We start from the raw sequence: 26708 nt of genomic DNA, 5'->3' as shown, positions 1-26708 counted from the left end.
TAGAAGACCAGGTCTGTCTTAGCAGAGGCTGGTAACCCACCCACCCAAGAAAGGCATAGTACTCAAAGGGTTTCTGCTTCAGGAAGATTGGCAATGCTGTTGCCAGAGTAGTTTGCCACTTTGAGCACACGGGAAGGAAGACAAGCAGGTTATGTGGCAGGCACCTGAAGCACCAAGCAAGACCTGAAGGCCAGGCCCTTCCAACTCCCCAGTGGGGACAGGATTGTTAACTGAAGGGTAGGGGGTGGGAGGAGAGGCAGGGTCCTGTACCTGTGAAACAGTACCAGCAAAATGCCAAAAGTGCGCATGCGCTGCCCCTCTCCCACCTGTGGCAGTACCAAAAATGTACTCTGCACTCTTTGTTCTTACCTGAGTCCGGTGTCCCCGACCTGGTAGGAACATCCTGAACTAACCATGCTTGCTGGTCCCCAGATAAGCAGCACATAGCCCCAGGGGCCCGCAGGGGATTCCCAGATGTTCTGTTTGCTAAAAGCATTAGCCCTGTTCACCCTCTAATCTCTGCTGCCATCGGATGCTCAGGGCAGAGACCTGTTCAGGACCCAGGGTCCCCAAGACAGAGGCTAGAACAGAGTGTCCTTTCTGGCGGAAGGAAGGGGTACTGCAGGATAGAGATGGGATAGAGGTCTGGAGGTAGGGATGGCATTATAAAGACGGGGAGTTTGTAAGGGTGCCCCGAGAGAGGGAAGGAGGCCTGGGGAAAGGATGCTGGGACCGGGAATACAGGCTAATTCAGACCTTGGGAAAGAGAAGGGATGGGATGCCGGGCAAAATGTCTACGGGAGGCTGGAGAGAAGCCGGGATGCGGCTGGAAATGAGGCTGGGGGTGCAGGGCAGCACTGGAGCGATCAGGGGCCGCTAAGGGTGGAGGTTTGTCGAGCAAGTGTAAAGCAAGGGTGGGGCAGGAGCGACTTTCTAAAGGCCGCCCCCCCCCCACGCCTCCACGCGTCTGTTGCTCAGACACTAACTGAGATGGATGGGGTGACAGAGATGTGGTGGCCTCGGGCGCCTCATCCCTCAGCAGCCACCCACCCCTGTGACGGAGGGGTCTGGGCGATGGCGGGGGGAGGGGGCAGTAGTAGATAAAGGGATGGGGAGATTAGCGGGCATAGGAGGCCCCAAGAGAAGCATGAACGGTGGCTCAGACCTGAAGCACGCTGCAGGAATGGACCCTGACTCCGACCCTGGCCAGGCGGCTGTCGCCTTGGCTTACCAGCGGTTCGAGCCCCGCGCCTACCTCCTCAACAACTATGCACCTCCTCGTGGGGACCTGAGCAACCCTGATGGTGTCGGGCCTTGGAAGCTGCGCTGCATGGCACAAGTCTTTGCCACCGGTGAGCACCGGAAACTGAGGCACTAAGGCATGAGAGTGCAGAAGTCATGGGGAAATGAAAGGGAGAGAGAGAAACAAGCGAGTGGACTAAATTGTGGGGACCAAGAAGCAGAACTATAGGTGTCTAGCAGCCACAAACAGGAGTGAGGCTATCGTCCTAGCTACTAGGGACACTGAGGCTTGGAAGACCACTTGAGGCCCGGAATTGGAAGACTGACTAGACAATTTAGAGTCCTCTTCTTTCGAGGGGAGGATGCTTAAGATTGAGAGACAGATGGGGCCAGGTGAAGGGGATGGGGGGCTGGAGAGGCTCGATGCTCCGGGATTTGTCCCACTAAGTCATAACAGGAGCTTGTTTCTGAGTGGTGGAACCTGCGAGTCAGAGGAGCCAAGCTTTTCTGCAACTAGGTAGCCCAGGATGGCCCCAGCACAGCCTGTATGACCCCTGTGTCAGCCCAGCACTTGCTCCAGACACTACCCGGAAGAAGAGTTGCGGAGAGTGGGAGAGGGAGGGGCCGGGTGGCTGAGGCAGGAGCCACCTGTTATCACCTCCTCTGCTCCACCAGGTGAGGTGTCTGGACGGGTCCTCATTGACATTGGCTCAGGACCCACCATATACCAGCTGCTCAGCGCCTGTGACCACTTCGAGGACATCACCATGACAGACTTCTTGGAGGTCAACCGGCGGGAGCTGGGACTCTGGCTGCGAGAAGAGCCAGGAGCCTTTGACTGGAGTGTGTATAGCCAGCATGCCTGCCTCATCGAGGACAAGGGGTGAGAGCTGGGCTGGGAGCTTCATGTGGAGTGGTGGGTGGGTGGAGTGGTGGGTGGTGGAGGGCTGCAGAGGGCTGAGCCTCTGGGGTAGTCCTGAGCCCCGCCGTGTGCCTCCTGTTCAGTGAGTCCTGGCAGGAGAAAGAGCGCCAGCTTCGAGCGAGGGTGAAGCGAGTCTTGCCCATTGACGTGCACAAGGCCCAGCCCCTGGGAGCCTCGAGCCCGGCACCCCTGCCTGCTGATGCTTTGGTCTCTGCCTTCTGCTTGGAGGCTGTGAGTCCAGATCTTGCTAGCTTCCAGCAGGCTCTGCATCACATCACAACGCTGCTGAGGCCCGGGGGTCATCTCCTCCTCATCGGGGCCCTGGAGGAGTCGTGGTACCTTGCTGGGGAGGCCAGGCTATCTGTAGTGCCAGTGTCGGAGGAGGAGGTGAGGGAGGCCCTGGTCCTTGGTGGTTATGAGGTCCGAGACCTTCGCACCTACAACATGCCTGCCCACCTGCGCACGGGTGTAGATGATGTCAAAGGCATCTTCTTTGCCTGGGCCCAGAAGACAGAGGTGCAGGTGTGAGAGGCCCATTTGCCAGGTGTCCTATGCCTCCCAAACTCCTTATCACCTGAAGTGGCACCTAATAAAGCAACAGTCCCCTGCTGTGTCTGTGCTGTTTGTGGCTCTCCTGGAAGCACGGAATATGCAAAGGTCTCTGAGGTTGGGGAACGAACCCTAGCTTTTCTCTTTGGTGTGGTTCTAGCGGCTCATCATCCAGCCTCAGCTACATACCAGGGTCCCCAGGTGAAGCTCAGGGAGCCTGAGTAAGAAGGGCCAAGGCTGGAGAGCCGAAGGCTGATGTGAAGAGACAGGAGGTGTTAAGGCTCAGACACAGATACAGGCCAAGACCCAAGAAGGCAAGAGCCAGTGCCAGCCCCGACTCAGCCCTGCCCTCTGCTGGCCTCGGGCTCTGCTTGGCTCCATGCCTGGTCCCTACCACCCTCACTCTCAGGTACCCAGGTAGCGATTTGCCACTGGCCAGTGATGCCTTCTTTCCTCCAGCCCACCTTACACACAGAGGAGCAGTCACGGTGAGTGAGGCCAGGAGCTGCTTTATTAAGCGTGTCCTTTCCTGCCCCTGGCCTTAAAATTGTTCTTAGTATAACAAAACAAAACAAAAACCAGAACCCTAATAGGCTGCCCAAGTACCTGAGCTGGAGCCCTGGCCTAGCTATCCTCCCCCCACAAAGAGGGGGCAGAGGATAGAGACAGCGCTCAAATGCAGACTGCCTTCCTGATGGGTTCAGGGTACAGGCTGGATGCACCCTGCTTGCTCTGGGATTGCCCCGGGAGAGTCCAGCTCTGACAAAGGGAACTGAGTGTGAGATCCACCATACCAAGATGAAGAACTAGGAGGCAGGAGCAGGGCCACTTTCCCCTTCCTCTCTCTGCCTTCCGGGGGCTAGCTCTGCAGGGTGCTCTCAAGACATGTTGAGGGGAGGTATGTGATTTAAGTGGAGTGCAAAGGGGCACTGGGTGGGCACCCACACTCACACCCAGCATCCCAAAGTCTATCAGGTCATGTGCATATACTAACAGCAGGATGGCCTTGGGGCCGGGGCAGATTGGAGCTCAAGTGACTGTTGTTGACGTGATTCTTCCTGCTCCAATTCAGCCTCCTACCAGTGTATCCCGTGCGCGTTCGTCTCTTACACCCTCAGCCACCTGCCCCCTGAACACACACCCACGCCGTACACTCTACATGAAGGCCCACAATCTCCCAGCTCACTGACTGGTCATCTCTGCTCCTGGCTTGGCCCATATCCCTCTATGTGTCAATGTGTCTACTCCCAGCCAGATCAGCAGACTGAGTCCGAATCCTGAGCTTTCTAGGGTCCTAGCCCTGAAGGTAAGACTTGCGGGAGGCAGGGTGAAAACCCCTCCTTAGACCTACCCTAGCAGCCCAGTTCCTCAGACTCAGAGAGAAACTTGGGCAGCTGACGAGCAAGCATTCAGCGCCACCTAGTGGTGCCCTGACAAAAAAGAGACCCCAATGTACCCCAAAGGCCTGCGGGTGTGGTTTTGGGGGTAAGTGGAGGTACGCAGGGTGGTGCTGTAGGGGTGAGTGATGTGGAAAGGGAAGGGTTGAGGAGGCAAAAGCAGTCCTCCTCTCTGTAGTCCTCAAAACTTGGTCTCAGTTCAGCCCCAGGCACAGGACAGCTGCCTATTCCCTGTCCCAGATGTGAGGAGGCCACTCCCAAGATAGTTTCCAGGTGAGGGCCAGCAAGGGCCAGGAAGCTACAGGATTTCAGGTCCAAACCCCACATGGTCAATCAAGTTCAAGAAGCTGAAAGGAGAAAACCCAATCATCTCCAGGAGGAGAAGGGTGAAGCCCGAGGGACAAGGCGGACCGCCTCCCTCAGCCTCTTCAGTCCAGTTTGAACATGGCTCCAGATTCCTTCAGTAGGTACAAGCTGTCATCTTCCAGAAACCTGTGGGTGTAGAGACCAGCCCACTGAGGCATCCCAGTTCTGAGAACGTCCCAGATGGTGGTAGTTGGGGGGGGGGGAACAACAGGCAAGTGGGAGGGCCAAGTGTGCCCGGGGAGCCCCAGCCTGCTCTAGGAGCTTAGGAGCTGGCAAGGAAGGCAGAGAAAAGGAAATCCTGAGGCCAGGCGGAACACTGACCTGAAAAAGAGGGTGTGGACGGGGATGGTGCTGATGTGCCAGATGGCGTGGGCGTCCAGGACCCAGAAGAGGGGCGGGAAGTCAAGCAGCTCCAGCAGGGACAGCCCCTGCAGCAGCACCACCACCACCATACACCTGCGGGTGTGAGGGAGGCGCCGGTGGTTCCGCAGGCACCAGACCAGCCACCACGCCAGGTTCACCAGGCCTGGGGGGGCAGGAACAGGAGAGGCTTACTCACTGGACCTCCCCCTGGACTCTAGCTGCTCCCCCGACTCCCCCCAGTCCCCAGCCTCCCATCTCAACTTCTCCCTGCTCTCAAGAATATCTCCAGAACACCCCCCAAGAACCCACCCCGTGCCCAGCCTCAGATCTCTGAAGGAGCTCACCTATAGCCACATTGGCCATCATGTTATAGCCGTAGTCAAAATGGACAAGGCTCAGGTAGGAGATGTGTCCCGTCAGCAGCAGCAGGAGCAGGGCACCGAAGGCGCTGGCCACAGACGGGTGCTGCAGTCCCACAGTCCTGTCCAGCCACCCAGAACAACTCAGAGAGTGGCTGGTTGTCCTCAGAGCTGTGTTCCCTCAACTATTTCCTTACCCAAAGGGTTGAGGGCTCTCTGAAGCCACTGTCCTCTCCCTAGCCCACCAAGCCAGCTGTTTCAGAGAAACCAAGGGTCACAGCTCCCTGAGAAGCCAGGTCTATCTTTCTCAGGTCTCCCCACCCAGGCACAGCCTGTGGAAATATGAGAAGGGCCTGGGCAGTCCCCTCTCTGCCCTAGCGCTCACCTGACACAGCACAGGTAAACAGAATGCAGGATGACGGCTGAAGCGCAGAAGTAGTCCATCTTCTGAGGGTGGGAGAGGCCATGGGGCCAGGTGAGAAAGCAGACTGTGGCACAGGTCAGCCTGGGTCCACAGAGGAGCCCCAGGGGATACAGCAGGGAGAGGACAGAGCCTGGGCTTGCAGTCAGCAGGAGCCCTACTGTTCACCCCCTCTGCCTATGGCTGTTTCACTGTGTCCACGTTACAGAACATTGAGACCGGCTCAGCATTCATGGCGTTGAGAGGGCCCTTGCTTAGAGGGCACACCATGGAACTCAAAATACCATTTGGGATGTGACAGACATGGACTGTAATCGTTCGTGATCACACTAGCTAGCTGGATAACCCTGGGAAAGTGACTTCATCCTCCCCAACCCCCCAAGATCAGTGGCCTTATAGGTCAGAAAGCCAATGACAAATGTCAAAACTCTCATGGCAAGATCCAGGTATGGCTCCGAGCACTGCCTGGTTTGGGATGCCTGGCAGAGATAAGGTTCTGCAGAGATGCAAGCTCCATGGATGGAGCCTGCCCTGCCCTGCCCTCTCCTGGGCTCCTCTGGGACTGTCCCATGCAAGGGGCTGGGAGGTGCTCACCTCTGTGAGGTCAGTGTCCCTGGTATGGAAGACTGTGGACCAGAACCAAGCATTGAGAGACACCTGAGGAAGGAGAGGCCAGTCAGCATGCTGCCCAAGGTGGAGGAGACCTGTGGAGCTCTGTTTGAAAAAGTGTTTCCTGTACCCTGAGAGTCCATTGAACCAGCAGAGGACTCACTTCCAACCTCACCTAGTCCCCTCAGGAGGATTTCCCACCACTGTAAACTACCACCCAAATCCCCCAGGCCAAAAGAGCGGCAGCCTCCACAGGTTCGGGCCTGGCCAAGGAACCAGTCCTGGCAGACTCTAGTTCCCAAATTACCCAATCTCTAAGACAACAACCCCCAGGGCCCTGCTTCCTCCCCCACTGCCAGGTGATGACAACCCCACCCCAGCCCAGGGAGCCTGTGACCTCAGCTTCTGGGGGCGGGAATGAGGTGGGTGGGGTGGGGGGACTTGAGCTAGTTTGGGGTGTGTCAGGAGGAACAGCAGCAATCCAGGGAGGGAGATGAAGCAGATCCCACTGGAGCCTAGCCTCTGAGGAAGACAGTGGCCAACCTAGCCCAGCTTCCTCCTGGCCAGGCCAGCCTAACCCGCTGAGCCAGTAGCTAGCTGCTCTAGAGTTTTGGGAGGAGCAGGGGCAGAATGGCAGAATGGCCCAGGGGAATGCCAGGGGCCCTCTTCCCAGAACAGGGCAGTGAGCGAGACTTGCAAATGCACTCCATACTGTGGGAGTCAGTGCTCCCAAGACCCGAGCTCCCAGCACAAGCCCCAGTTCCTGAGAGAAGGGCGAGCTTTGGTGGAGACACAAACCAGACACTGAGAAATTGGTGGCAGCTAGTCACAAGAGGAAGAGCAGGGCTTGGCCTGCCATACCTGGGAGAATGGGCAGAGACACTTGTGGGACAGGCCTGTGGGAGCTGCCCACTTAGGCACCACAACAAGTGGCCAGTCAGGGGACACAGAAGCAGGTCAGGAAGTCAGTCTGTAGGGTCCCATGGTAGGAAGATGAGACATAGCCAAGCTCCTGTGATTGCTAAGAGCTGAGGGTAACACAGAGGGCAGAGGGGAGGGGGCAAGGCAGGGCTTGGAGCCAGGCAGGTTCCCTGATGCTGGACTCTGGCTCTGGGAGCTCTCTGGCCCCACCCACTGCGGAGCCCGGCTTATCTCTGCCAGCTAGTCCTTCACAGTGCCTTCCACTTACAGACTTCCACCTGAAGCATAGCCTCTAAAGCCTTCAGAAGGCTCTGAGGTGCACCTCATGATGGGTAGGCCTCTTCTGGCCCTTTCCTCAGGCCTGGAGGGCAGTTTTCCATTTTCTGTGGGTACCTGTTTGTACCTCTCAGCCTGGTATGGAATCTGAGAGGGGAGGTCACATCCTGTGTCCCATGCCAGGTTCTCATTCTCACTAGGCAGACTTCCCGATGTGGCCGCATATCTCCCTTTGTGGTTTTCCACTATTCGTCTGGCTTTTTAAACTGGTTTATTAAAGATGAGTAGCCAAACCTGGCTTGGGACATAGGTTGTGACCCTGAAGGTCAGAACAAGTCTAAGCCCTCTCTCTTCAACTGGGGCAGGCCTGAGTGGCCCTCATCTCCTCCCTCACAAGGTCTATCATGAGATCCATCAGTGTGGGGAGAGGGGTGACCCCGGGGCTGGAGACAGGGCCCAAGCAATTACAAGGACCAGGCAGACCAGGTGCAGGGATATCTTAGGGAGGACAGTGGCCCTGGGACCAGTGTGGGAGGGAGGAGGGAAGGCAGCAGGCACTGGCAGCCAGCCAGGAGTCCTTGTCACCCACAGCAGGAAGGGGGGGAGTGACAAGAGGGTTGATCTAAGTGGCAGTTGGAACACTGGAAGAGGGTAGAGGTGCACGGGCCAGGCCTGAGCGCCACAGGCAGGTGGAGGCTGCTGGGTTCCTTATCTGCACACCTCCCAGGGGCCTCCTACGTACCGAGCCTATCCGAAGCCTGTACTCTACACCCCTGGGATGCCCCCCCTACACCCCTGGGATGCCCCCTCTCTTACAGAGTATCCCACTCAAAGGTAGTGTTGCTAAGAAAGCAGGCCTCGCCCGGAACCAGACCTGGGGCAATAAGTTCTAACCCCAGCACAGCATTTCCCGTGTGCCCTCAGGCAACGCATTTACCAGTTCTGCCTCAGTTTCCCACTACCTGTGGTTTTTGCTGCTGCCGGGTACATAGGTGACCTATGAACCTAGGTTTTCTTCATCACATCTAGCAGGCTGACTCCACCATGTCCCTTTATTTCTTTCTCCTCAAGGGCCACCAAATTCCAGATTAAACCATGGGGCTCTGGGGACCCCAGCTCCCACAGTGCAGACTATGGGAAGAGCCCATTTTCGCACTCTCAAGCCATTGTCCATGAGCATGACTCCACTGTCCCATCAGCATGATCCCAGCAGGTGCTGCTTCTTCTCAGAGCTTGTAGTCAGACACAAACAGAGGACAGATGGACAGGGAAGGGAGGGGAACCCCCGCACATACACAACCGTTCTGCACTCCTCGCTCGTGCTCAGTGTGGTGGGAGGGACCAACAGTGAGAATCCTGTGTAAATAATGAGAATGGGGGACGGGGCCAGGGTGGCAGCAGTGTCAGGGTGAGGGGACAGGAGGCGGGTGCAGGGAGGCAGGGGGCTGGCTGTTTTAGTTTGCTGGCAAATACAAAAACAGACAAAAATATCACAGCCCTGAAACTGGTTGGATGCCAAGTGAGGCAGATCTGTCAGGAATTTGACCCCAGTGTTAAGCCCCAGTGCTCGGGGCTGTCATTGACACCATCATGGTGGGGACAAGTGGATCTTTAAATAGCTTGGTGTCTCAGCAGCGGGGGAGGCAGAATGCTAAATATGATGCCTGCTGCCTCCTCGGGGCCACAGGGGCCACAGTGGAGTGAGGGGGGGGGGCAAGACGGCCTTGGGCCCCCTCCGGGGGGAGGCGGGGCTTTTCCTATCATCAAAGAAAGATTCCGGGGCTAGTGAGATGTTTTGGGTGAAGATACTTGTACCAAGCATGACGGCCTGAGCTCAGAACTGCAGGACTCCATGATAGGAGAGTCAACAACATCACACTAACTTTACAGTCTAACACGAGCCATGGCATGAACAGTCATTGCACGCCTATATGCACAAATCAATCAATCAATATGTTTAAAAGAGTTCTTAGCTCCTAATATTGTTTTACTAGATTTTGTCTGACAGTTGGGAAGTCTTTCCTGAAGGCTAGCCATGATTCTGCTAGAGTTTCAGCCTAGGTCTTCCTTTGTCCTTCCCTCAGAAGGACACAGTCAGTGCCTGTCAGCTACATCTGAGGACCTCTCCCTGCTAGATAAAGGTGGGGAACTGCTTTGGCCTCCTTGCTCCGGCAGAGGGCCAGCCCCACCCCCCATTCCATGAAGTCAAAGGGCCACTGCATGTAGAACTCTGGCAGGTTCCACAGCCCTTCCTGGTACCTGTGCAGGCCAAACCTAGGTCTAAACGGCAACGCGGGGGCCACCCTCTTCTGCCAAAGTTTCACAGACTCCACTAAAGAATAGAGTTATCAGAGAAAAGACAGCCCTGCCCCATGGCAAAACCTTGAGCTGGCAAGGGGCCCTCCCTCCCACAGCCCAGCACAAACGAGAGCCACGCTTGTGCCATAAGACCCGGCCCAGGATAAAGTCCACTGCCACACCCTTCAGGCAGAAACATGAGGTTCAAAACAAGTGTGAAATCCAGCCTAGAATACATGTTGTGGTACCTGCCTACTACAGCAATGGCCAGCTGTCCAGAGGCAGGAAGAGTGAACGTCAAGGGCCAACCTGGGCTAAACAGTGAGACCCTGTCTCAGCAAAAAAACAAAAACTAAATCATCCAACCAGTGGACTCTGTGTTCCTGTGTCTCTAGAAACCTCATAAAGGCAAGAAAGGATTCCAGGAACCTTAGCATCTGCCCCCTACCCGAGGAACTGTGCCCTACTTTTCAGCTCTTAGGTTTTGTGAGCTTCCCCAGTGTGTTTATGACCTGCTTCCCAGGCTGACTGGGTCTGACTGGGTCTATGCACGGGTTCTGCACTGGAATCCTCCCTATACAAATGCAAAATATGATTCTGCTCTTAGCAAATGCTCAGCCAGTGTTCATCCCAGGGAACACTGAGGCCCTGGAGCCCAATGGTTTGGTGCTAGAGGCTAGCCCTGTCTCCTCTACCTGCTGACTTGTTAGCTGTTATCTGGGGCCAAGGCCCTGTGTGTCTGAGTCTTACTCAGAGAGCACAGGTATATAATGAGGATCCCACAAGGACATGCTGGCCAAGAGCGGAGGACAAGCCCGGTACCACACGCCTGTGCTCTTCCTCAGTTAGCACTCACTGTTCTAGAATGTACTATGTATCCCAGGATAACTTTGGACTCACACTTGCCTCCCTCTCTCAGGTTCTGGGATTGCAGGCATGACCCACCACATCCAGCTATAACTATTGTTTTCAAATTTAAATTCATTTTTGTTTTTTTGAGACAGAGTTTCTCTGTGTAACCACCCTGGCTTTCCTGGAACTCGCTTTGCATACTAGGCTAGCCTTGAACCCACAGAGATCCTCCTGCCTCTGTCTCCCAAGTGCTGGAACAAAAGATGTGAACCACCAAGCCTGCCCCACCACACATACAAAAAAAATTAAGATAAGGTATCAACTATGCAACCTATGGTGACCTCAAACTTGAAGTTCTCCTGCCTCAGCCTCCTGAGTGCTGAGATTACATCATGGTCATTCTTCCAACGGTCCCAAACTTGTAATTTTTTTCCTTCTCTTTTCTTTTTGCTGTTATTCCATATCTCTTAACAGTTATTATTATCACTGAAGGGCAAATACGAGGTCTAACACCTCCTTCCACACCCATCACCCTTGTCAGGTCGGCCTGTGTATCTCAGCACACTGAGCCATCAGCTATGGTCAGAGTCCTCCACCACTAGACCCAGGAGCAGCCTTCTCTCTTGCTTGTCCTGTCTTGTGGCTCTTGACCTTTCTTGCTTACAGATGTCCTTACCCTCTGCTGTCTTTCTGGTTTTGTCTAGAAGACTCCCCTGCTCTTCTCATAGTTATCCCGACACCTTCAACTCACGGCAGGGAGGCCTTCCTCTGTTGCCCCGTAGGCCGGTCCCCATCACCTGCCCTACAGACCCTCCCTCCATTGTGCCTTCTTCAAGGCTTTGACATCCAATCATGGGTTTGTGAGACTAGTACCAGAGGGAAAGGAACTGTGTGTTCTTACATGTTTGGGAGCCTCCAGCACCCAGCAAAGTGCTTGGCACACAACAGGTGTCCAGTGGACACAAATGGAGGCTCTTATGGTGGGAAGGTGAGTGAGTGGGAATTTTTTTCCCTTATGGCCTATCATAGAAGCTCTGACTGACAGACATCCATTGCACCCCCTTCCTGTAATGAGGTACCCCTCTGTACTCAAGACCACATTTCTTCAACAGCTCCCAGGCTATGGATTCTAGTTCCTCAGACCAGCCATACTGGTGAGGCTAATGGACCCACCTGGGTTCTCTGGGGACAGACACAGGACTAGGCTGAGCTCTTGTAAGAACTCTGGGCCAGAACAAAAGTCACATTAATCCTCCAGAGGGATCTTGGAAAGACCTGCACTCCAACCATGCTCCCTGTATACACTGCCATCCCTGTTAGTAAACCACCCCATGGAGTCTCTTTGTAGCTTCCTCGATTAGGACAAGAAAACATGTGTCCTCCCTCCTTTCTGAGAACACTGGTCTGACTCTCTACTGGAAGCCTGCTGTTGCACTTTCCGTTTCTGCTGTGCCTGACTACTACACACGTTAGCCCTGAAAAAGAGAGAAGCTGGCTGCTAGGAGCCCATTGCCGGGGATGGAAGAACTCCTCTGCTCAGAGCGGGGTACAGAGTGTCCTGCCAGGCTACCTACCCAAGCGAAGGCCATGCAGGTATGGTACATGGGGGAGGAGGCTGGCACAGAGGCGCGATAGCGGCAGAGCATCACCAGGCTGGCCAGGCCATTGAGGAGCGAGGCCAGGGCAGAAGCTGGCTCTTGGATGAACAGGAACCGGGAGAAGGGCCACTGAAAAAGGAGCATAGGGAGGAGGGTGAGGAGAGGCAGCCCCTCACCAGCCTGGTCCACCTTTCCACGACGGCTGCACTAACAGGTCTCCAGCTGATTCCTCAGCTCAGGATTTCAAATTCTCTCAAGTCAACGAGCATCTCCCCAGACCCTGGTTAAGATGAGTCCCTGGCTGGCAGGCACTGACATGGGAGTCTGGCTTGGGGGACAGCAGACACATGAGGTGAAATCATACAGACCTGCCATCCAGATCTAGGTCCTATCCCTCCTCAACTGATTGCCATCCTCCTTGGGGTGCCTGAATGCTTTGTGGTAAACTAGGGTGACCAGTTCCTGCTAACCACAAAGGCCAGAATGAGTTAACAGTGGGTCAGAGAGCCCAAAGCAGCTTGGGGGTCTGAAGGGTATCCTGATGTCTATACTCTGATTGGAGAAGCAGGGGGTGAAACACCTTAGTCAGAGTCAGTAGGTATTTCCATCAGCCCTGAGAAGCTCAGCACTACTATGTGTGGGGGGTGGGGTGGGGGGGGCATAGCACTTTCTGCTTATGTGTTTGTTTTATGGAGACAAGGTCTCACTATGAAGCCTTGGCTACACAGACTAGGTAGGCCTCAAATTCAGAGTGCCACCTGCCTCTGCCTCCCAAGTGCTGATAGTAAAGGTGTGTACCATCACGCTTGGCTTGAGACACAGACCTAATTCCTCCAAATTCATAAGCAGGACATGTTGGCACTATGGGAAAAGCAAGTGATTCTGAGAACAAGTACCTGTCCTATCTCTCCCTCCCTGTGACACCCCACTTCAGACTGCTGGGACAGCATGAACCAACCTGGGGCTGAAAGACCATCATGTACCTTTCCTGACCCTCTGACTCACCTTGCCATGGAACTGAGGGACTCTGTGACCCTCCTGAAGGTAGAGGCCAACAGTGAACCACATACACTCATACTTGCAGTCGTCCCGGCAAGTCCAGCCTGAAACAGACACACAGGAATACAGATTTGTCCCGGCCAAGAAGACCTGAGCCTGGACAGAACTAGAGGAAATCTCAAAATCTTACTTCCCAGTTGGACAGAGAAGAGAGGGTGGGTGTACACACACACACACACACACACACACACAGACACACACACACAGAGAGAGAGAGAGAGAGAGAGAGAGAGAGAGAGAGAGAGAGAGAGAGAGAGAGAGAGAAAGGGAAAGGGGGTGAATATGATAGCAGTGAGAGCAAACAGAATAGTTTCTTCTCCCTCTTGGCATCTGACAGGCCCCTCTTGGAGACTTGAATTCATACTCGTCCCTTCTGAACCCAGGGAGGAGTCCTTGGTGCCTTCCTACCTCCTGTGAAAATCAAGCTCAGACCCTTCACCCGACTCCTTCGGTTTCCAGTTGTTTTTGTTCCCTCACTGCCACTAATCTTCCTGTCCCCTGCTCTCTGGGCAAACCAATATGCTGTGTGTACCCAAATCCCGCTAGGACCTCCAGGCTCTCTGTTGTCTTTGTCTGGAAGGAAAGGGGGTAGTAATATGGACAAGCTGTTGGTCAAACAGGCCAGAACAGGGAACTCTCCTTTACAATTTACAGGCTGTGTGACCTTGGGCAAGGTACTTAATCTCTCTGAGTGTTCCCGTCTTTAAAAAGGATGAGGGAAAGTATCTGGCAGGATTGTGGTGAAACCGACTGACCTGCTGTGACACCTGTCAAACGTGGGTGCTCAATATGTTGGTTGACATCAATTCCACCCTGTTTAAATTGTTCCATGATTGATCCTGCCTCCACCAACTGAAGCAGACTCCATCCCTTTCACTTCCAAATGCGTACAGTGCTTAATCTATGGGTCCATTGTGTCTCAAACCATTCTGTCCTGGAGAAGGCTAATATTCACCTGCTTGGGAACTATAAGCCCACAAGGGCCGGATTCTGATCAGCCTCCTGGGTTATTTCAGGTCTTCTTCTTTGTATTTAACAAGTAGTGGTTTGAATAAATAAAATGAAGCCTCTAGAAAGGTGGGCAGGCTGATGCAATATCCACCACCCTCCCCCCCTCACACACACACACTCAGGAGGCTCCAGACATTAACACTTATAAGAGAATGCTGAGGGAAACTGAGGTTCTGAGTTGCAGAACAGCAGGACACAGCAGGCGGGGCTAAAACCAATGGGCGGGGCTTACATGAGTGGGTGGGGCTTACCAGCGAGGCTCATGTAGATTGGCTGGCGGGAGCGGAAGTGCTTCAGTGCGTCCCCCGAACAGTTCCGTTCCTCGCACCGGAGCACGCAGTCGCGGTACACCGGTTCGCGGTCGCCTTGGGAACCCCCCGCGAATTCCACTGCCAAGGTTAGCAGCAGCAGCAGCGCCGTCCGCTCGGCCATCCTGTCACTCTGCCCGGCCGCTGAGGGAGGAGCTTGGGAGAATACGAAGTCCCACTTCCGTAACAACCGGAAGTACCTGTGTTCATCCTTGCATCCTCCGCTGACGCCCGCCCACTTTAAATAAAAGTTCCCGGATTTCAGTGGGCGGGTACCCCACCCCTAATCTGCTAGCTCCTCTTTTAATACACAGTATTCAAGGAGAAGGGGCGGTTAGCGTCCAGGAGCAAATTAAATGTATTTTCTCCCTTCTGTTTTCCACGGTCTCTGTTTCAAGCGGACGCCTTTCTGTCATCCGCTCTCTTAGATTCCAGTTACCAAAGTTCTGGGTACCCCACTTCTCCCCATTTCTTATGTCCTCATCTTGATTAACGACGCTGCCGTTAAAAGAACCGCAGAACTTCTTAACAGGCGTCTTTGTCTCTACTTTGGTCCCTTCCAGTAGGCATTTCTCTCCTGTTCAGCTTTCTATTACTGTGATAAAGACCATGACCTAAAGCAACTTGGGGTTTGTTTTATGTCACCCGATCACAGCTCATCATTGAGGGAAGCCAGGGCAGGAACCTGGAAGTAAGAACGGAAGCGGAGGCCCCTAAGGAATGCTGCTTACTGGCTTACTTAGTCTCTTACAACACCCAGGATCACTTGCCCAGGGTTGGCACCGCCCACAGTGGTATGGACCCTCCCATATCAATTATTAATCAAGAGAGTGTCCTCTTCAGGCTTGCCTACAGGCCAATCTGAAGGAAGCATTTCTTTTCTTTACTGAAGTACCCTTTTCCCAGATGACCCTAGCTTGTGTCAAGCTGACACAAACACAAAAACGAACAACAACAAAGACCAAAACTGACCACAGCTCCATTTTCCCAGTTTGACCAATCGCCTTCTTTCTTAACGTTCTTTCCTAACTCTTCAACTCAGCATGGCCTGGCCTGCTGGTCTCCATTCCTTTGCTCGAGGTACACTTTAAAGGTCCATGTCTCCAGAGACTCCTGTCCTTGTTGGCTTTGGCTCTCTTGCTTTTGCTTTTTCTGTTACCAATTAAAGGCTGCCTTTTACGGATGATTGTTAACACTGGAAGGATAGCATGCAGCGGTTTGTTTATCCCATCCGGGATGGAGCCCTTTCCTGTCTTCTTGACCTTTGACACTAACGTAGAACTTTGGTTTCCATGTGAGACACTTTGAGATCCCTTCCTTTTTTTTTTTTTTTTTTTTTTTTAAGTGAATGAACAACTTAAAACTCCCTGGGTGGGCCAGCCACTTGTGAGTGAAGGCTCTTCACTGAGTTGGATCCTCCGAATTCACATGAAGGTGGGAGGAGAGAACCAACTCCACAAAGGTGTCCTCTGACATCAAGTGTGCTGTCGCACACACACAGACATGTGTGCTCCAGTGCGAGGAACAGAACTGTTCGGGGGACGCACTGAAGCACTTCCGCTCCCGCCACATATACACACACATACGCACAATAATAATAATAATAATAATAATAATAATGATAAATTAGAAATACATTCTCAGAGACTGGAGAGATGGCTCAGCAGTTAGGAATGAATATTGTCCTTGCAGAGACAGGAACTCAGTCCCCAACATTTACAAGTGGCAGCTGATGGTCACTTGTAAATCTAGCTCTAGGGGATTGGGGAACCTTTTCTGGCCTTTTCAGGCATTGCATGTATACACACATACCTTGATACAGACATTTGTTTTAGTGACTCCCATCTCTACCCAACCACCAGCGCCCAAATCTTTCTGTAGCTTTGATGTCATGTAACTAAATCCTGCCCCTCTTCGTGGTCATTCTCCCTTTGTATCCTGGAAGGGGAATTGGAGTCGTGGGGTAGGATTTAAGGCTTCTGAAAGTGAGGTGTGGATGAGCAAGAAGTACCATGGGGTTACCTTCCTTCACCCAGCGAACAGTTCAAGGATATATCTTTCATCCTGAATTTTCCATGAATGACACTTCTTCCAGTTAACTATAACATGAATACTGTCCTTGGAGCTGACCATCCAGTTGATAGGGATGAGGGAATTACTATTTTTTTGTGGCGATAAGATCTCAATGTATAACCCAGGGTGATCTCCAAATTGGAATCTTTCTGCCTCTGCTTCCTAAATGCTGGGAGTATGGACACTGGCCACCTCAGTTCACTCTGGGAAATTGAAATGAGAAAGAAATCGAGGTGGAGTCACACATACCTTTAATCCCAGCATTCGAAAGGCAGAAGCAGGTAGAGCTCTTTTAGTACCAGACTAGCCAGGGCTACTTAGGAAGACCCTGCCTCAACAACACACACCCCCTCCACAACCAAACAGCCCAACCACAAACAAAACCAAAGTGAAAATGCAGGCACTGTTCCCCAGCAGGTGGTGGGAAACAATCAAATCCTAACATTACTTTGAATTTGACAGCCAAACCTTTACCAATATCTTTTTGTCTTTATTATTCTGAAGATGTATCTTTCATGAGGATCCTGATTTGAAGAGGGAGCATTAGGATGAAAGGATCAAATCCTGATAGAGAAAAGTTCTCTAGTTGAGTTAACTAGGTGGACCAGGTCAACCTGGTCTACAGAGCGAGTTCCAGGACAGCCAGGGCTACACAGAGAAACCCTGTCTCAAAAAAACAAAAAAATAACTTGAAGTCTACTAGACAGTCATTCTACTACTGGACTACATTTCTTGCCTCCTAGGTTCCTTTTTTATACAAGACATTAAAGTTGTGGTAAATTCCACATTAAATATGATTCATAGCTGGGCAGTGGTGGCGCACACCTTTAATCCCAGCACTTGGGAGGCAGAGGCAGGCGGATTTCTGAGTTCGAGAGTTCGAGGCTAGCCTGGTCTACAGAGTGAGTTCCAGGACAGCCAGGGCTACACAGAGAAACCCTGTCTCGAAAAACCAAACCAAAAAAAAATTAAAAAAAAATATGATTCATAAATAATACAGTTGAGTTGCTCTTAATAACTGAAATATTGCTATATTTATATACACTTCAAAATATTATCATTTAGTCCATGCACCGGCACATGCCTATAATCCTAGCACTTGGGAGGTGGGGTCACCAGTGGGAGGAGAGAATGAACATCCATAAGCTGTCCTTTAACTTCCACACGCATGTGGTACTATACCATTACCCTCACCAAACACAGAATAAATACACTGAAGTAAAAATATTAAAGAGAAAAAAAACCAACAAAACAAATAAAATTCACATTACTATTTTGGGGCACCGTGAACATTTGTTCAGGTCCCCAGCATTTGGCAGGACCTTCCACACGTCTGCCTACGTTCCATTTCAGTGGAGACTTCGGCTCTTTCTCCAGCTGTTCCACTACTTATGGGAGGCCATTGTTTGAACTGAGCACCTGCATGAGGCCCTGAGAAACCAGAGCAAGACAACATGGAGTGGCTTGTGCTAAACGCTACATAAAATCAAACTGAACATGTAGAGAAGATAGATCCCAAAGTAGACCAGGTGCTACTAAAAACAGCCGGTCTGGGTCTACCTGAGTCATCTTAGAAAGAAGTCTCTGTCTGTTTTGATTCTTACAAGAAGGAAGCAGAGGTCAGAGGTGAGAGCAGAGAGCTTGCTTACAGAGCACCCTGGGTTCAGCTCGAGGACAAGAACTAAGAAGGGATTGGATGCTTCTTTTCTGTGCTGTTTCCTCATGCCCGCTTCCCAGTCAGTATTCTTTTCTCTTGTTCTGTTTCTTTGTTTCCACTTACAGACCCAGGGTCCCCACTACCAGTGTGAGCCTGAGTTCTATTTTAAGAAATGGGAGGAGTCCATTTATGAATCATGAAGGAAAGCAAATTAAATGTCTGAGTCACTTTGTTGTTATTTTGACCTTATTTATTTTAAATTAATTAGTCAATTAATTTTACATTGGGGGCGAGGCATGCACATGCCACAGTATGCTGAGGTCAGAGGACAACCTGTGGAACTTCCCTTCTTCCACGGCATGAGTCCCAGATATCAAACTCAAGTGGTCACTCTGGGCAGCAGGTCCTTCCTTACCCACTGAGCAAGCCATCTCTCCCTGGGGGGCTTTTGTCTTTTAACAGGATGCTGTCTCCTGGGACAGCTCTTGAGTGTTTTTCCTGCTGACAATAACCTGGTGTCTCCGTTTCTCTAGTCGCCAGCGGAGCCCCTTTCATATTGCATTCTGTTGGCTTAAGCTGCTTTCAAATTTTATTTAGTTCTCTGTGAGCCACAGGCTGGAAAGTCATGGGCTCCTTATTTCCATTTGAGCTTCTTGAGCCCCGCTGTGTGGCAGCCACACAGCCGCTGCACTAGTGAAGGGGGAAAAGATGAACTGAACCGGTTCCGGTACAGAAGAATGGCAAAGCTTTTCTCTGGTCAAAATACTAGTGTTTACAACCGATTGAGCAGTGTGTGCAAAAACTAGCAACTGCAACTTCCTCCTCCCAGATGCCTGCAACCTGAGCTTGCCCCTGCGGAGGCCTTCCAAGGAGACAAAGTAAGTCCTGCTTCTCCTGCTGTACACAGCAGACACACTGAGCTCCTGGTGTGTACCTTCATGACCACCACCAGAGCAAGCACAACCCATCTGATCCCAGCTTCTCCCTAAGTGTGTCTGAGTGTCTGTCCTTTCTCCATTCTCTAATTTCCCAAGTCAGGTTTCCAGGACCAAGCCATGTAGGACACAGTGGTAGTGTCTTTATTTAAGGTCCTGTGTTCAATCCCCAGGACTGGCCCAGACCCTCCAAAGGAACTGTTCTGAGTCCTGGGAGGAGAGACGATGAAACAAACTGTACAGTACGACAAAGGCTCAAAGCAAGCTGGCTGTGTTCTCAAAGCAAACACTGGGAAACAGTCCACAGTACAGGCTTCTTGTTTATGTGTACAAGGCACGCGGGAATTGTGTTGAGCAAGGCACTGTGTTTGTGGTCCGAGAAAGGAGACAAGTGAAGGAGCGTCAAACAAAAGACTAAGGTAACCTCGCTACTAGGTTAATAGCATGCTGTGCAACTCCCTGTACACGAATTCCACTGGATTGCACACATACCACCTAACCAAGTGTTTCCCTGGCTACGCAGACCCACCCAGAAGGTTAGGTAGAAGGCTAGGTCTGGCAGTGCTTACCTTTAATCCCAGGACTCTGGAGGGAACCAGAGGCAGGCAGATCTCTGTAAATTCAAGACCAGTCTAATCTACATAGCAGGTTCCAGACCAGCCAACCACAGCTACACAGTGAGGTCCTGTCTCAAAAAGAATGGGAAGGGGAAAAATAAAAAAAGGAAAAAATGAGTATCTGTCAAATAGACAATACATTTTGTCAATTGAAGTAATATCTAGAATGGAATGTGGACTAGAAATTCATAACAATGGGCTATAGGTGTCATATACTGACATGCAAAAAATCTTCATAATAGTTTTGTTAAGTATAAAATGAAAAATGTACATGAACATACTGATGTATACTATGTATACACATCACTCAAGTGAAGAAAAAGAAAAGTATCTATTGTTCGTTATTTTAAAAAGTACATCTGGCCAGGTGTGGGGGTCCAAGGAGGAGGGAAGGGTAGAAGTGTGTTCAAAGCCAACCTGGTTAAGGTAGTGAATTCTAGGCCAGCCACAGCTACATAGAAAGACTATCTCAAAAAACTAAATTGATTAATAAAAAGTAACTATATTTAGAAAGATACATAAGTGGAAATAGTTACTGGCTTTGAGGAGAAGAAGAAAAGCATGGAAGTAAAGGAAAAGGCCCCAGACACACACACACTTTTTTTTTTTTTTTTTGAGACAGGGTCTCTCTATGCACTCTATGCAGCCCTGGTTGGGATGGAGCTCTATAAAACAGGCTAGCCTCGAACTCAACAGATTTACTTGCCTCTCTGCCTCCCGAGTGCTGGGATCAAAAGTGTCCACCATCCCACCTGGTACAAAGGAAAATCTTTGTTCTTTCACCTTTATAAATTTTTTTTTTACCTTCCTTAGAAACCCTGCCTCTGGAGCTGGAGAGGTGCCTCAGCGGTTAAGAGCACTGGCTGTTCTTCCAGAGGATCCAGGTTCAGTTCCCAGCACCCACATGGCAGCTTACAACTATCTGTATCCCTGGTTCCAGGGGATCTAACCCACTCACACAGACACGCATACAGGCAAAATACCAACGCACATGAAATAAAATTAAGTAAATGAATTTTTAAAAGAAGAAAACAACAACGAAACCCAAAACCAAACAAAGTGATAACAACACAAACCTTGCTTCTAAAACTAAACTAGACTTTAAAAAAATCTATTAATCCCTCTTTCCCCAGCACCTTTTCTGCTTCTAACAGCAGCTGAACTAAGTCCTTGTCACACACACACACACCCCCAAGGCCACACCACCAGCCGCGTGGCTCATACAACCCATTTCCTTAGCACCGCATCAAATAGTTTTAAAGCACAGATGAGATCATGGGTTTTCTCCAGGGCTCCGTGGCTTCCCCATGCCTGAAGCCTCACCAGACCCATGAGACCCCAAGGCCTGACCTCTGTGTGTCATTGCCTGAAGCTCAGGACATCCCTGTCTCCTTGGAGCCTTTACTGCTTTTCCAAGATGCCAAACTTGTTTTTGCCTTGGGGCCTTTGCACTTGCTGTTCCTCAGTCTAGAACTATCTGGCCCAGAAGTGTAGAGTTGCTTCCTTTTGGTCAGACAGGTTTTACCTCACTCCTTTAAAACAGTGTTCTCTAGCCCCACCCCAAAGTAGGCTTCTCCACCTCCCTACCCCTCCCTCTCAGCTAGGTCACTATTTCATTACCTAATTATTTCCACCCAACCTTCACCTATACGGCAAAGTGTGCTTTTCCACATCATTTTCTTTTGCTTTAAGTTAGAACAGATCCTAGCTACTCCCGAGCCTGTGGCAGGGGTTTCGAATGTTCAAGGCCTGCCTGGGCTATAGGGTGAGTTCAAGTCCATCCTTGGCAATTTTGTGAGATTCTATTTTAAAATTAGAGTGTGAGGATATAGCTCAGAGGTAGAGTGTTTGACCTAAGGCCCTGGGTTCAACCCTCAGAACTGAAGGAGGGAGGAGGAGGAAATTGACGGTAAAGGGCAAAGAGCAGGCACAACAAGGTGGGTTCAGACAGCAACCTGAAACTAGATCATCAAAGGACTTTAGGATTGCCATATGCCTTCTCTTTCCAAAGCCAAAGGCAGACCTCTCATCCACACCCAGTGCTCTGAACTCCAGTGCCTGGGGAGGTAAACCCAGGGCCTCAGAGGACTAAGAGGCATGGTGGAGTAGGGGACAACCCTCAGCTCATGAAACAAGGGATCCCAAACCTGAGGAAGGAATGCCTTGGTGGGGACCCTAGGAGACAAGCAAGGGAGTTTAAACTTCCTATCCAAAAATACCAATGGGAAGGCAGGGATGGCTGCAGATGCCATCTGGCCACCTGGGAAGTGGAGATGCTTGAGTTCAGGGGTTCAAGACCAGATTGAATGACAGATCAAAATCCTAGCTCCACAGATACAGAAACAGAAGAAGCATTCTGGAAGCATTCTATGCATAAGATCCTGGTGAGTCCTCAGGATTTTTTTTTAAGACATGGTATCACTGTCAGAGGTTCATTTTTGTTCTAAAGCAGCTTTGAGAGATAAAAGGAATTCTAGAACCTTGGGCCTGCATTCCTGAATGCAGGAGGTACCAGCAGGCCCAGGGTCAGCCCAGCCAGAAATTGAGCACCGTCCTTGAGATTAAGGCTGAGCCTGGACTAAGGAGCGATCCTCCTGGTTAGGCTACCCTGATTTTAAAAAGGCTACCATAGTTGAGCATAGGGTCATGCAAGTCTTTAATGCTAGCACTGAGGATCTGAGTTTGAAGCCAGCCAGGTCTACATAGAGAGTTACAGGGAAACCAGAGCTACATAGTGAGACTCTGTTGTGAAAGATAAAAAAAACAAACACCTTTTTGGGTTTTGTTTTGTTTTTGAGTCATGGTTTCAGTGTGTAGCCCTAGCTGTCCTGAAACTCACTCTGTAGACCAGGCTGGCCTCAACCTCACAGAGATCTGCCTGCCTCTTTCTCCCAAGTGCTGGGATTAAAGATATGTGCTACAACCACCAGGCTAAAATGGCCATCTTTGGCAAAAAATATATTTTTTCTATCAGAAGCATCTAGATTTATTCTCCTTTAGCATCAGAGAGGCTTTGTGCCTACTGAGGGGACTCCTACCCAGTGACTAACCCATAATACAGACACTTCCATTTGCAAGCTGCACCCTGGTCTCAAAGCTCCTTAGTAGGCCCTAGATTGTGGCATGGACCTCGGACTGTGGACCAGACTGTCTCCTCCCTTTCTGTTTGTTTTCAATGCTCTGACTTGAGGGCTGACTGGTGAGGTAGGCAGAAGGAAGGTTTGCTCGAGCGCGTGTATGCCACACACACACACACAGACACACACACACACCCCACCACCACCACCACCATCACCACCACCTTCTGTGCCCCCCCCCCCCCAGGCTGGTCAATGATTGACTGGCACTTCACAGGCCACTGGTTTAAGACCCTGGCTTGGTGACCCTTAGAGGTCACCTCCAGCGTCCAGAGCCCCTTCCTGCGCCTTCGATGTCTATGGTCTCCTCCACAGCCTCTTTTTGGCTGTCCAGGATCTTCTCAGGTGAATCTTGGGCACCTTGCTTCTGGTCTGGAGTATGATCAACCCCTTTTCCCTGTCTGTCTTCGAAGTTCTTTCACTGGGCTTGTCTCACGAACTCTCAGCCTCCAGTGCCCCCGCTTCTCCCCAGCCTCCCCCTTCAGTCTTTGTCCCCAAACATCCTCTTTCCTTGGCTTTCCTGGCAGGCCTTGCTAAAGCGACAGTTGAGAAGAGAATGGAAAAGGCATCGCCCACCCTGCCCCCCTTCCTCTCCCCTTGTCAAACACCAGAGAAGGTTTTTCCTTTTCCTTCCAGGCTCTGAATGCACTCTTTCTCTCAGGGTGGTTCAGCCCTCTGGAGCCTCCTCCCCAGGGCGTGAGTTCTGACCCCAGCTCCTCCTCCTCCCGCCCCTCTTGCCGGCTCAGCACCCAGGACCCGCCCTCCACGCAGCCCACTAGGGCTGAGCATTGTCTATAGTGCTGGGCTTCTTCCAGGGGTCTGGGGTGCCCAGTACGTGGGCTTGCTTGCAGGAAAGAGAGAGAGACAGACAGACAGAGAGAGACAGAGACAGAGAGAGACGGAGAGAGACAGAGAGAGAGACACACACAGACAGAGACAGAGACACAGACAGAGACAGACACAGACAGAGAGACAGACAGATAAAGAGAGAGACACAAAGAGAGAGAGAGACAGAGAGAGACAGAGAAAGAGACACGCAGAGAGACAGAGAGAGAGAGAGAGAGAGAGGGAGAGAGACACAGAGAGGGAGAGAGACACACAGAGGAGGTAAGTATTTTTGCAGATAGAAGGTGGCTGATGGAGGAGCCACTTCCGCTCCTCTACAGCGGTCTAGGAAGAAGGATGGCTCATAGGTCCCTTGCTTGAAGATAATGTTGAAGCCAGAGTTTTCTTGGCTTAGTTCCAGGCTAAGCAGTATGACTTCAGAAAGCTGCTTTTACCTTTTAGGACAGAGGTTCTCAACCTGTGGGTCGAGACCCCTCCGACAACCCTTTATCTCTAAAACTGTTTACACTGCGATTCGTAACAGTAGCAAAGTTACAGTTATGAAGTCTACATGAGGGACTTTATTACAGGGTCCCAGCATCAGGAAGGTTGAGAACCACTGGCTTAGAATTTCAGGGTACCTGGTCTGCAAAATGAAGAATAATGATACAATACCCCGGACCTCAGGGAGTCCTGAGAGGAGGGATGTGCCTGCAGTTAGAGTTGGGGTTCAAGGACTGAGGCCATCCGCAGCAGCTCTGTGTTGTGCTAAGGGAGAGCATGAGAGGGCTAGGGCTGGTGGAGGAGGGACAGCCAGCGATGACTCTGAGAGCCAGGTCAGTAAGTATATCATCTAAGGAGAGCTGAGAAGTTGCAGCTCTGAGGGACACAAAGATTAGGTCAGGGGCTGGAAGATGGGGTGAGGGTGAGAACCCTGTTTTGATGAGGCTCTGCTATTCCCATTACCTTAAGATATCCTGGGCAAACGTCTTAATCTTTTTGACTCTTGATTTCCATGATCTCAAATAGGTGTGTGTGTGTATGTGTGTGTGTGTGTGTATTTCATTTTATTATTAAGATTTTTTACCTCAAATCTCCACAGCCCGGGCTTTACAGAGAAACCCTGTCTTGAAAAACAAAACAAACACAAAAAATAAAAACCAAAAATCTCCAATCCTCCTGCCTCAACTTCCCCAATATTGGGATTCTAAGGTGAGCCACCATCCCCAGCTGAAAATAGGGATAGCTGATCTGAGGGGCTGCTTTGTTACAATACATGTGAGTATTTGTTGAACATTCCTGACAGTGATCCAATGAGTAAACCATTGGATATCATCACCTAATATATATCATTATATATATAATTATATAAAGTTATATATTATAGATACATATATAATATATACATATGTGTTATATGTATGTATATGTGTATATATACACACATGTGATTCTTATTACATGTGATGCACATACATCTTTTCTCTCTATTCGATTTCTTTCCTGTCTCCTCTTCCCTGCCCCAATGCATGCTAGGCAAGTACGTTATCACCAAGCCACAGGTTCGGCCCTCTTGTTCTACTTCTGGTGTGGTGGTGTGATTTATAATGCTGTATTCTTTCTCTTAGAGTACCTCAGGTTGATCCCCATGAACAACATCCCATCTGCCCCAGAATTGCTAAATCTGGGATCATTTATTGAGCAGTTATTGTGTGTCAAGCACTACACTGCTGAGTGCTTCTAGAGTGTTTTCTCCTTAGTCCCTAGCACAGTCTTACAGATTTGTAAAACAAGGCCCAGAGATGGTCAGTCACTTGCTTAAAGTCACACAGCTAGTATATGATAGAGTAAAGATATGAACTCGGGTCTTCTAGATACCAGAGTCCCATGTTCTCTGGCCCCTAGTGTGGAAGTGTCTGCCCGAAACTGTGTTCCAGTTCAATGAAAGGAGATTAAGAGAGGCCACCTTCATTTCACACCCCCGAAAACGCCTCGGATTGCATCCTGACAAGCACAGGTGTGTTCTGACTGGAACAGTCCAAGTACCATCGCCAGCTTTAGCAGAGAAAGGATGCAATGAAGTTCAATTTGAATTTCAGATAAAGGACGGGTAAACAAGTCTCCTGCAATGTGTTCTTGGAATTTCCAACAAAAGGCATACCTTTCTTTCCGTTCCTCACCTGTCACCAGGGTTCAGGAGTGATGTCTAGGTACTTCAGGGATAAGCTGGCAGCCGAAAAGGACAGGGACAGAGGAGACGCTGAATGAAACTCAGTACTGGGTGAAGTCAGAAAGAAGTGGGCTTGGGGCTGGAGAGATGGCTACGCAGCTAAGAGCGTGTGCTGCTCTTGCAGAGGACCCAAGTTCTGTTTCCAGCACCAGAGTGGGCGGCACCCTGTAACTCCCGCTTCGGGGAACTCCCACTTCCTCTTCTGACCTCTGTGGACAACTGCACTTAAGTGACACCATCACCCCCAACACACATATGAACACACATAATTTGAAATAAAAGTAAGTCTTAAAAAGAGAAAAGAATTAAAAAAGAAATAGGAGAAGCTGTTCTTCCAAGGATGAACAGAGATTCCCCCCGATGTGACTGTCTCCTCCTAGTTCTGTGGGTTCCTCTAAGATCAGGCTGGAGATACCCAAAAAGTATAGACTTGCTATCCCAGAGCGTCCTGGAAGTCATCAGTTAGACATAACACATCCTCTTCCCAGGCTGTCGATTTTACCTGAGGATGTGACGGCAGACCCATTATTTGATATTGAGAGTGTGATGCAAACGTCCCAGGAGTATTCAAGATAAAACCCGAGACTGCAAAGAGGGGTACAGGGATGCTCTGCTTTTACGAAGTGGGTAAGAACTGCAAGCAAGCAAGCAAGCAAGCAAGCAAGCAAGCAAGCAAGCAAGCA

At 50.8% G+C, this 26708-nt stretch overlaps 2 protein-coding genes across 4 annotated transcripts; one reads left to right on the top strand and one right to left on the bottom strand.

Annotated features, from left to right (window-relative positions):
* Window positions 1-1133: 1133 nt before the first annotated feature.
* On the top strand, window positions 1134-2774 carry Pnmt (phenylethanolamine N-methyltransferase). Its single transcript, XM_028754950.1, has 3 exons — window positions 1134-1352; window positions 1918-2125; window positions 2248-2774. Exons 1-3 carry the CDS (start codon window positions 1148-1150, stop codon window positions 2690-2692), a joined length of 858 nt encoding a protein of 285 aa, XP_028610783.1. The 5' UTR covers window positions 1134-1147; the 3' UTR covers window positions 2693-2774.
* A 428-nt stretch (window positions 2775-3202) lies between these two features.
* On the bottom strand, window positions 3203-14764 carry Pgap3 (post-GPI attachment to proteins 3). 3 transcript variants are annotated; one of them, XM_028755077.1, is made up of 8 exons: window positions 14495-14764; window positions 13179-13276; window positions 12150-12302; window positions 6214-6276; window positions 5584-5645; window positions 5184-5320; window positions 4798-5002; window positions 3203-4602 (listed from the first exon to the last, which is right to left on the bottom strand). In XM_028755077.1, the coding sequence occupies exons 1-8, from the start codon at window positions 14673-14675 to the stop codon at window positions 4539-4541; spliced, it is 963 nt and encodes a 320-aa protein (XP_028610910.1). In that variant the 5' UTR covers window positions 14676-14764; the 3' UTR covers window positions 3203-4538. The 3 variants fall into 3 exon arrangements, with proteins under 3 accessions (XP_028610910.1, XP_028610911.1, XP_028610912.1); XM_028755078.1 differs by having other exon boundaries at window positions 4798-4932; window positions 14495-14747; XM_028755079.1 differs by lacking the exons at window positions 3203-4602; window positions 4798-5002; window positions 5184-5320; window positions 5584-5645; window positions 6214-6276 and adding an exon at window positions 8693-8781 and having other exon boundaries at window positions 14495-14747.
* Window positions 14765-26708: the final 11944 nt, after the last annotated feature.

This window comes from Grammomys surdaster, unplaced genomic scaffold, assembly GCF_004785775.1.
Source record: "Grammomys surdaster isolate TR1022 unplaced genomic scaffold, NIH_TR_1.0 126048, whole genome shotgun sequence".
In the NCBI taxonomy this organism is placed as follows: domain Eukaryota; kingdom Metazoa; phylum Chordata; class Mammalia; order Rodentia; family Muridae; genus Grammomys; species Grammomys surdaster.
The sequence above is the reverse complement of the archived record's forward strand: the minus strand, read 5'-3'. Positions and strand labels throughout refer to the sequence as shown.

Excerpts from the sequence above, each read along its gene's own strand:
- Pnmt (XM_028754950.1), top strand. The coding sequence starts at position 1,148 with ATGAACGGTGGCTCAGACCTGAAGCACGCTGCAGGAATGGACCCTGAC. Across the intron at positions 1,353-1,917 it reads GGCACAAGTCTTTGCCACCG|GTGAGGTGTCTGGACGGGTC; the intron begins GTGAGCACCGGA and ends CTGCTCCACCAG. Across the intron at positions 2,126-2,247 it reads TGCCTCATCGAGGACAAGGG|TGAGTCCTGGCAGGAGAAAG; the intron begins GTGAGAGCTGGG and ends CCTCCTGTTCAG.
- Pgap3 (XM_028755077.1), bottom strand. The coding sequence starts at position 14,675 with ATGGCCGAGCGGACGGCGCTGCTGCTGCTGCTAACCTTGGCAGTGGAA. Across the intron at positions 5,321-5,583 it reads GTTTACCTGTGCTGTGTCAG|GACTGTGGGACTGCAGCACC; the intron begins GTGAGCGCTAGG and ends GTGGCTGGACAG. Across the intron at positions 5,003-5,183 it reads GATGGCCAATGTGGCTATAG|GCCTGGTGAACCTGGCGTGG; the intron begins GTGAGCTCCTTC and ends CTGCCCCCCCAG.